At 30.7% G+C, this 11070-nt stretch overlaps 1 protein-coding gene across 2 annotated transcripts; it reads right to left on the minus strand.

The window, feature by feature from the left end:
- Window positions 1–2602: 2602 nt before the first annotated feature.
- On the minus strand, window positions 2603–10680 carry gal (galanin/GMAP prepropeptide). Of its 2 annotated transcripts, NM_001346239.1 has the most exons (7): window positions 10603–10672; window positions 10435–10515; window positions 8479–8533; window positions 7432–7503; window positions 4681–4767; window positions 4442–4513; window positions 2609–2855 (listed from the first exon to the last, which is right to left on the minus strand). In NM_001346239.1, the coding sequence occupies exons 2-7, from the start codon at window positions 10513–10515 to the stop codon at window positions 2794–2796; spliced, it is 429 nt and encodes a 142-aa protein (NP_001333168.1). In that variant the 5' UTR covers window positions 10603–10672; the 3' UTR covers window positions 2609–2793. The 2 variants fall into 2 exon arrangements, with proteins under 2 accessions (XP_005163049.1, NP_001333168.1); XM_005162992.5 differs by lacking the exon at window positions 7432–7503 and having other exon boundaries at window positions 2603–2855; window positions 10603–10680.
- Window positions 10681–11070: the final 390 nt, after the last annotated feature.

Here is an 11070-nt window from a genome sequence, read left to right on the forward strand (position 1 = left end):
TCAGTTATGATTATTGCTTTTATTGGTCAAATATATATATTTTGTTTTTTTTACTCACCGGCCACTTTATTAGGTACACCAGTCCAACTTTTCATTAACCCAAATTTCTAATTAGCCAATCACATGGCAGCAACTCAATGCATTGAGGCATGTAGACATGGTCAAGACGATCTGCAGCAGTTTAAACCGAGCATCAAAATGGGAAAGAAAGGCAATCTAAGTGACTTTGAACGTAGCATGCTTGTTGATGCCAGACGGTTGTTGGTGCCAGAGTATTTAAGGACAAATTTGAACAAAAGAAGATTGGAAAAACGTTGCCTGGTCTGATGAGTCTTAATTTTAGCTACGAAATTTGGATGGTAGGGTCAGAATTTGGCATCAACATGAAAGCATGGATCCATCTTGCCTTGTATTAACGGTTCAGGTTGGTGGTGGTGGTGCAATGATGTGGGGGATATTTTTTTGGCACACTTTGGGCTCATTAGTACCAACATAGCATTGTGTCAACACCACAGCCTACCTGAGTATTGCTGATGACCATGTCCATCCCTTTATGACCACAGTGTACCTATCTTCTGATCACTACTTCCATCAGGATAACGCACCATGTCATGAAGCACAAATTATCTAAGACTGGTTTCTTGAACTGTACTCAAATGGCCTCCACAGTCACCAGAACTCAATTCAATAGAGCACCTTTGGGATGTGGTGGAATGGGAGATTCGCAGCATGGTTGTGCGTCCGACAAATCTGCAGGAACTGTGATGCTATCATGTCAATATGAACCAAAATCTCTGAGGAATATTTACAGTATCTTCTCAAATCTATGTAGGAAGGATTACAGCAGTTCTGAAGGCAAAAGGGGGTTCAACTTAGTACTAGTAAGGTGTACCTAATAAAGTGGCCGGTGAGTGTATATTGGTATTTAACAAGATCATACATATTATTATGATATGATACAGAATAAAAATAATTACAGACTGTTAGTTTTCTTACTTTCCCACTATCCACTACATTTTTACTGCCTAAACTTTTCTGCTCACCAAGGCTGTATTTATTTGAGGTGTACAGTAGAAAATGGTCAAGAGCAAAATATTATTACAATAAATTAAGTTTTCCTGTTGTATGTAGTTTAATTCATTGTGATTTAAAGATCAATTTTCAGCATCATTATTCTAGTATTTGGTGTCATGATCCTTCAGAAATCATTGTGATTTGCTGTTCTATTATGATCAATTATTGCAACTCAATTAATTATGATTCATGTAATCATCAAAGTTAAAAACATTTTTCAGCTTCTTGGGATTCAGTAGGTAGCGCTGTCGCCTCACAGCAAAAAGATCGCTGGGTCACTGGTTCGAGCCTCTGTGTGTCTGTGTGGAGTTTGCATGTTCTCCCTGCATTCGCGTGGGTTTCCTCCGGGTGCTCCGGTTTCCATCACAGTCCAAAGACATGTGGTACAGGTCAATTGGGTAGGCTAAATTGTCCATTGTGTATGAATGAGTGTGGATGGATGTTTCCCAGAGATGGGTTGCAGCTGGAATTGCATCCGCTGCATAAAAACCTGCTGGATAAGTTGGCAGTTCATTCCGCTGTGGCGACCCCGGATAATAAAGGAACTAAGCCAAAAAGAAAATGAATGAATGAATGCATTTTAAATCTTTTTTACACACAATTCCTTCAAGCTATTCTAAAACAAATCGATTAAGTTAGCTTAATTGTTTTATGTTCAATCCACTTTAATTTGTAAAAACAATTAAGTTGTCCCTCCAAAAAAATTAGAATTTACGGGTACACACTCTAGCCCGGATCCAGAAAGCTCCCCCCTCAGATTTAAATAGGTATCTGGTTTAATAGTGTGGGGTTGGGGTGGTGGAGGGATGCTGAATTCGAGAGAAAACGGAGGTATGACATGTTTGACTATAGGGGTTTGCTCTTGAGCGGATTGGATAATAGAATGATTGTGTGTGTGATGACTTGGCCTCGTCAAAGACTGATCATGCTCCTTCTGAAATTTGTTTATAAAACATCACTTTGTGTTCATTTATTTATTCATTTTCTTGTCGGCTTAATCCCTTTATTAATCCGGGGTCGCCACAGCGGAATGAACCGCCAACTTATCCAGAAGGTTTTTATGCGCTGTCGCCTCACAGCAAGAAGGTCACTGGTTCGAGCCTTGACTTGGTCGGTTGGTGTTTCTGTGTGGAGTTTGCATGTTCTCCCCGTGTTGGTGTGGGTTTCCTCCGGGTGCTCTGGAGTCTGGTTTCCCCCACAAGTCCAAAGACATGCGCTATAGGTGAATTAGGTAAGCTGAATTGTCTGTAGTGTATGAGTGTGTATGGATGTTTCCCAGTACCGGGTTGCAGCTGGAAAGGCATCCACAGCGTAAAACATATGGTGGATAAGTTGGCGGTTCATTCCGCTGTGGTGACCATTAATTAATAAAGGGACTAAGTCGAAAAGAAAGTGAATATTTCTTCGTTTTATCATGTTACAGTATTTTTGATCAAATAAATGACTTTTTTTTTTTTTTTCAAAATATCAACATTTTAGACTGATGATTAAAGATATTGAAAACTAAAAGATCAGACAGAGGATAAGCTGAGTGGAATGCCATTTATGAGTTTTATTTTTGAATCCATCTCCACATCAGCCGTCGAGTGATTGTGAATACGTGGCCATATTGAAGGTTTAGCGTGTTATGAGTGTGAATGAACAGCCTCTGAGAGAGAAAGAGTTCAGCGTGACACAGTGGAGGAGGTCAGGGTGTGCGAGTGCTCACTTCGGTCAAATTTAGGGTTGACTGATCTCTTCTGATGTGAGAGAGGACGGCAGGCTGTCCAGAGCCCCAATTTCTGCAGGATGAAGAAAAAAGTACAAATGGGGACAATAAGAACAATTCACTTCCTCAGTCAAGATGCAGTTGAAGTCAAAATGATTCACTTTCTAGTGATTTATTTATTTTTTTCTTTTACAATTATTTCCCAAATGATGTTTAGCAGAGCAAGGAATTTTCACAGTATTTCCTATAGTATATTTCTTCTGGAGAAAGTCTTATTTATTTTATTTCGGCTAGATTAAAGCAGTTTAGATTTTTTTTAAACATCAGGAGGGCTACTAATTTTGACTTTAGCTATATATTGGGTGAACAGTGGATTTTTCTACTTTTTAGAACTAGAGAGGTTTATGATTTTATGATGAGGTCTGTTTATTAATATTGGAGTAAATTGGATAATTTCTAGTAAACGTTTTTTTTTTAAAGTTTTTTAATACGAGATAAGAGTGGAAATTGAATATATTCAACGAAATGAATTAGTCACACAGCAGATGATTTTCATAAATGTTTGTCTCAGAATATATTATAAAAATATCATCATGCATTATGTACCGGGTCAGAAAGAGGGTTTTTTGTTGTTGTTGTTGTTGTTTTTTTTGCAAGTAAGTTTTTTTTTGTACTGTTTTTGTCTTACGAAATCCAATATAAATATTATGACTATTTAAAATAATTTCAAAGTAATTTATTAAAAAAATAATTCAAATATATATTTTTTATTATATTAATGATTATTAAGAAATATTTTCTAATTATATTAATATGATTTATTTAGAAAAATGTTTTATTTTCAATGTTGGTAATATATTTTACTATTTTTTATAAATTTTTATTAATTAATTATTTTAATATTTAGTTGCTTTTTAGATTTTTGTGAAAAAAAATATTTGAAACTTTTTACATACAAAATATATTTGAAATGTCTTCTTTTACTGATTTCTTGCATTTTAATATACTATAATACATATAATAAATATACTATATATAATTCTAAATTAAATTAATAAAAAATATTTATAAAATTATATCTATAATAAATTAAATAATATGTAAATTCATATATATATATATAGCACTTAGCATAAATGAGTACACCCCATTTTGAGAATGAATATTTTTATCCATTTCCCAGTCAACATAGGTATTGTATTTTGGTCCATTTAAACAAAACAGATTTATTAAACAGATATTTTTATTAAAATAATATTTTTGTTACCAAACATATTTAGAAATGTAAAGATTATACAATTAAATTCAAGCAAAATATTTTTTAAAAAATACAACCTTCAAGATTTCAACTAAATTTTTACAATTTTAAGCTTCTCTTAATTTTGACTCTTTTTAAAAAATTGTATTTAATATTTCTGTTTAACATAAATTTGGTTGTACTAGTATGTGGACCGTTATGGAAAGTTATTTTTGTTATTTGGAGTTATAAGCTCCAGATTTGGCTTCAGTACTGACTAATCTCATGTATATGCACAAATATAATATTGTATAGCTTCCTATCACTAATATGAATTTAAAATAGAGATTTGTGAGGGGTGTTCTGTGTATAGTTTTTTTATATTAATTTATTTGTTATGTAACTTATTTATCCCCGCTTACCTTTTAATTTGAGATACGAAAGAAAGTCAATGATGGTATGGACGACATCCTCATCTGCTATCCTCAGAGCTCCTTAAAAAAACATAAACAAACAACTCATTATCGTTTATTATTTCCATTTCAACATCTGTGCATCTGTACATTAACAATTAATGAATATTTCAATCCACTCCCAAAGCCTAAAACAGCATTATTAACAATGTCAGTAATGAGCCCCGCCGGCGCCACATGTGTCTTACCTGTCTTGAAATCCTCATCTAAAGGCATTTCTCTCTTTCCTGCCAGTCCGTGTTTGTCGCTGAGGCTCCTGTGACTATCAATGGCATCTGATCATAAAAGCACAACCACACACACACACAATCCCAATGATCATTTGAAGAGGCACTCCAATATTCACCAGCAGACCCTGCAGCCCCGCCGCTCATATTCATATTCATTTAGACCTCCCCGTGGCACACATATGGTGCTAATGCCACATTATGCCAGGAATGTCTGGTTTTGTTTTATTGGTTTGTTTTATTGTTGTTGTTTTTGTTTGGGACAGATTGAGTAGAGCAACCTGCAGGACTTGAGTCATGGAATTGCTTTTTTTTTGTTGCAATGCGAAGCACACACACGCTCACAGGCTTGTGAATAAGAAGTGCACATACTTGTATCAAATGCATGCTTTTAAAATACATTCCTCGCGGTTTGTTGAAACTACTTATTTAAAATAAGATGAAAAAACACGAATCTTGAGTTTTTTTAGGACAACTTAATTGTTTTATGTTCAATCCACTTAAATTTGTAAAAACAATTAAGTTAACTTAATCAGTTTGAGTTGGGACAACATGGAGGTATTGTGTGGAACAGCGTTCGCTGCTTTTTCAAACTACTTATTAAAAACGAGCTGAAACAACACTTTTATTGTCTTTTTTTGGGGACAGCTTAAATGTTTTATGTTCAATCCACTTAAATTTTTTAAAACGAATAAGTTAACGTAGTTAACGTTCCTTCATGTTGTGCCAACACAAATAGATTGTGTGGAACCCAGCATTTTTTACAGTGTAGTTCAATTTATCAAGGTATATAAACTGTAAAAAATGCAGGGTACGACACAATTCATTCATGTTGTCCCAACTCAAATCTATTAAGTTAACTTAACACTTTTAACAAATTTATGTGGATTGAACATAAAATATTAGGCTGTCTCAATGAAATCTCTAGAATTGTGTTGTTTTTTGAGTGTGTATATATATATATATATATATATATATATATATATATATATATATATATATATATATATATATATATATATATATAATATTATATATATATATATGTGTGTGTGTGTGTGTGTGTGTGTGTGTGTGTGTGTGTGTGTGTGTGTGTGTGTATTTTTGAGTGTATATTTGAGTGTTTTTTTATCTACTTGGTCATTTTTAATTTTCTATTATATATATATATATATATATATATATATATATATATATATATATATATATATATATATATATATATATATATACACACATATATATATATATATATATATATATATATATATATATATATATATATATATATATATATATATATATATATATATTTCACACTTGGAGTTTGTATTTATGTAAAAATGTAAATATTTGTACTTCAAAACATCAAGGTTGATTCAATGCTACTCGCAGCTTCTTTGTAAAATTTTGCTGTTTTGAATTAAAGTTATTAATACAAATATTAATCATCATATATGTTAATAGGCTAGTCATGCTTTGCATTTTTACTGTATATTGTAAAATTGAACAGTTTTTATTTAATTGTAAGTTAATAAATAAAATACACATTATTGGCGTGATTGTTTTTTTTTTTTTACAAGAAAATATTATCTTAATATTTCTTATTTAAAGTTTTGCATTTAATCAAATCAGTCAATGGAAAATATTATAATTATGAAAATAAACATAAATTAGGTCCTAACCAACTGCACTTACCATAAATTAAATTATAATAATTTCACAATAAAATAATAAAGATAATAATAAAGATAATAAATAATTTTTCTAACAAATGATCAATAAAATAATAGCTCGCAGTTAAGCGTCCAAAAATTCAGTTCACATTTTATTTTGAAAAAAAAAAATGTTTAATTTGCTGATTTCGAACTTTTATTTAATTCTTTTTTTATTTTAGCGATTACTAAGTGAAAATTGTTTCTACACTGATTAATAAGTGATATTTAATAAATTGCAATGGCGTGTCCAAAACCACATTTAGATTACTTGCTATGTTAATTTTGGTTTCACGTTTATTTAAAATATATATTTTTAATTCTAGTAATTGCTAAGTGTAAATAGTTTCTATGCTATTTAATTCATTAATAACATGTAATTGAGTGTCCAAAAATATCATAAATTCAGTTCACAATTTACTTTGAGAAAGAAGGACTTTCCGATTGTTTTGCTAGTGTCAAATTTCACTTTTATTATTACATTTAATGCTAAGCGAAAATAGTTTCTACACCACTTTTTTTCTGAAATATATTCATTTAAAGTAATATATTTTACAAAAGTATTCTGAAGTGTGCTTCTTTTTCACAAGTGCATCCGATGCAAAACCCAACAAAGAAACACAAGCAGAAGCTCACAGCAAGTGAACAAGCAGATAGAATAGAAGATAGAAAAGCCAAATACTAGTTTAAGTCTACCTTAGTGCAGGTAAAACAACAGAAAACGGATATTCTGAAAGAAATATGTCAGTAGTACTAATTAATCAAACTAAAGATTACATAATAAGCCTGTGTTTAGAAAGTCCATGCATTTGCACACAGAATATGCATCTAAAGTATGCTTTAAATTAAAGCTCGATGCATCGATCTTTCTGGTTTTCTTTCCGAAAAGATCTGATTCATTCTGAATTGTAAGCTCCACTGGGAAAAAAGCACAAAGCGCGAAACGTCACAGAGCAATTCCTGGTCTGACTTCAACAACCTGCAGGAGCTTTCTTACATTGACCAAGCAGATCTTCTCGCCCCCTTGCACTGGGAGTATCCTTAATCTGTATAAGGTGATCAATACGACCTGAAACACAGGGAGCTTATATGTAACTGACCTACACAGGTGTACCTTCATGAGCTCAGCATCACTGACCCCAAAACAGTTCATCAACAGGCCTGCTCAGACAGCATGTGCAAACTACTAATGTCTATTTTTTTGTATGGTTTAACCAATATAATGCATTCAATCCATTTTGACCTATAATAGTTCAAAAATTTAATTTGTGGCTGTTATGGAGTTGGATTTGACCCTCCAAAGTTACATTTCTTACAATAATATTTTGTAAAGTGTTATACATTATGTTTTTTTAGGTCATTTTCAACCCAGGAATGCTTGGAGAACTTTAGGTGAAGAGATTCAAGATTACTTTTTGTAAATTTATCTATGAAGCTAAATTACTTTTGTTGTTTTTTTTTTCTTGTTTTTTTTTATAAATCAACCAATTTGGGAACAAAATTTTGTTATTTTGAAACATAATCGTTTAGCAAATTTCATTTATCTATATTTATTTAATTTATAATTTATCTATCTATATTATTAGATATATAAAATAGTTAATGTTTTGAGGAGTGATGAGTTAGCAATTTAATTAAATTCCTTTTATATAAAAGACAGAATAATACTGGTAATTCTCGGATTATGTGTTGTAATAAATTTCATAAAATTATACAATAAATAATTTCTTTGTGAATATTCAAAAATATACTTACATTTTGCATTAAAATTAGAAATTCTCAACTTGTTATTTGACAGAAATTATGTAAATAATAACAAGGTAATAACAAGGATGAAATCATCAATGACATCAGATTAAATATAGTTTAGTAGTTCTAGCTATTAAAAAATCTTGGGGTCCAATAATATTGATTTTTCTATGCATTATAAGAGTTAAAATGTAGACCTGAGAGCAGCATGATTTGTTAATAAACAGCTATTGGGAAAGACAGAGAGAAAGAGGGATTATAAGAGAGGACAGACAGATGGACAAAGCGGACTCACGAGGACCGAGGAGGTAACCAGCACTGTTCAGGGTCCATCCTCTCTTCTCTTTTGCCTGTTTTACACAAAATGTATTCACATATAAAATATATATATATACATATATATATATATATATATATATATATATATATATATATATATATATATATATAAACAAGATACAAAAACATACAGCTTAATCATAAATTTTTTTTTACTATTTTTATTCAGACTATATATATACATACACAGTTGAAGTCATAATTATTACCCCTCCTCCTTGAATTATTAGCCCCCGTTTACTTTTTTCCCCAATTTCTGTTTAACGGAGAGATTTTTTCAACACATTTCTAAACATATTAGTTTTAATAACTTATTTCAAATAACTGATTTATTTTATCTTTGCCATGAGGACAGTACATAATATTTTACTAGATATTTTTCAAGACATTTCTATATAGCTTAAAGTGACATTTAAAGGCTTAACTAGGTTAATCAGGTTAACTAGGCAGGATAGGGTATTAGGCAAGTTATTGTATATCAATGGTTTGTTCTGTAGACTATCGAATAATATTTATAGCTTGAAGGGGCTAATAATTTTGACCTTAAAATGTTTTTTTTTTATTAAAAACTGCTTTTATTCTAGCCTAAACAAATCAAATAAGACTTTATTCTAGAGAATCAGACATACTGTGAAAATTGTCTTGCTCTGTTAAATATCATTTGGGAAATAATTTAAAAAGAGGCTAAATAATTCTGACTTTAACTGTATATAACAAATGTCTCTTTTAAATTCATGTTTTTAATAGGAAGCCAATTTATATTTGTGCACATTATGTTAGTCAGTACTAAAGCCAAATATGGAGCTTATCTAACAAAATAACTTACAATAATGGTCCAAAAACTAGTACAGCCAAATGTATATGTTATATAAAAATATTAAATACAAATTTAAAAAAGAGGAAATATCAAGAGAAGCAAAATAATAATAATAATAATTAGTTGGTGACTAAAATATAATTTAAATAAATCTATCTGTTTAATAAATCTGTTTTGATCATGCACCAAAATGCATCGCCTATATTCACTAAGAAATGGATAAAATATTCCTTTTCAAAATGGGGTGTACTCAATTATGTTATAATCTATATAATTGTATTTTAGTAATTAAATAGTAGAGTGTAAATAAGTGTTTCATATGTCTGGTTGGAAGATGTCACATTTAAAATGCATTATCATACTTTATATATTTATATTTATTTATTTGACTATTTATGCTGTTTAATTATTTTGATAAGCTGAGTTAGAAGGTCTTAATTAAATGGCAAAAAATAATACAGATTACATTGAGATTACATAATAAGAATTTGTATCAAAACTACACAATTTAATCTTAATATAAAATTATTTATAACTATATTAAAATAAAAAATAAAAAAATATTTTACCTAATGTAAAAATACACTTTTTAACAGTGATTTTTAGTATTTTATTGTCAGGTTGGGGCAACAAATTTTAGCTGTATTAATTGTAGACAGATAAATTATAATAATAAATAGTAAATATTTTGTTGTATGACTATTTTTGTTACATTATTAATAGTTTTACCGTCATATTTAATACTAACATTTTCATTAAATACACATTTAATGAATGTCTCTCAAATTACCCCATATTCCACACAGCATTTATTTTATTAATAATATTAGTAGTTCTAACATAACAGTGCAAATGTTGCTCTTTTGAATATTATTATAACTTTTTATTAGCTTAAAGGTTACACGTTTAAACAATTAAAAATAATTTTAAAAGCCACCTTGAATTAAATACACTCGAGTAAATAGTGAAAACTAAAGTTGTTTCACAGATTTTAAAGACGTGGCTGCAGGTTTCAACTTTCAAGTCAAATTTGCATTAAAACATTAGACTGTTAAAAATCAAAATAAAGAATCTTTGAATCAAAAGAGGTCTTACCGCGATCACCATCCCGAGTGTTTCTGTCAGAAACGCGCACACAATGAGAGACACACAAACTCCACCGACACACCTGTGCATCTGAAACAACACCAATGAAGCGTTATAAACAACGTGTTCTCATTAAACCTCACAGAATATAACCAGAGACCCGGACTGAGAATTTACCCTGAGTATCAGTTGGTCTTTGGAGAGTGAAAACACTGGTAATATTCCCGCCTCTTCTGCTGCTGGTCCTCTGATGCTCCTGTGGATTCGGGCGCCTTTTATTGAAAGGCAACCTCTAACCTCTGACGTCTTTACGTCAAAAGGTGACACCGGCAGGCTCTTCGTCACCGAGCAGAGCACATTTTTTGTTTATGTCCATGAGATCAGTTGATTATGGTCGCATTGATTATTGTGTAGTCACATCCAGGTTTATGTGGCACTCAACGATCCATTCAAGGACAAGGTATTATGGATTTTGCCTTTTTCTTCCAGTTTGACTTTTCCCAGCCCAGCACAAGCGACTCATATTTAACAGTCAACTAAATATTTTGTATGATATAATATAATAAATATAATATAATAAATTATGTAACATTTGTTAACATTGTCATTCCATAATTGTTTCACTTTGTTTAAATTCACTGTATT

The sequence above is a fragment of the Danio rerio genome, chromosome 25 (genome assembly GCF_049306965.1).
Source record: "Danio rerio strain Tuebingen ecotype United States chromosome 25, GRCz12tu, whole genome shotgun sequence".
Classification (NCBI taxonomy): Eukaryota; Metazoa; Chordata; class Actinopteri; order Cypriniformes; family Danionidae; genus Danio; species Danio rerio.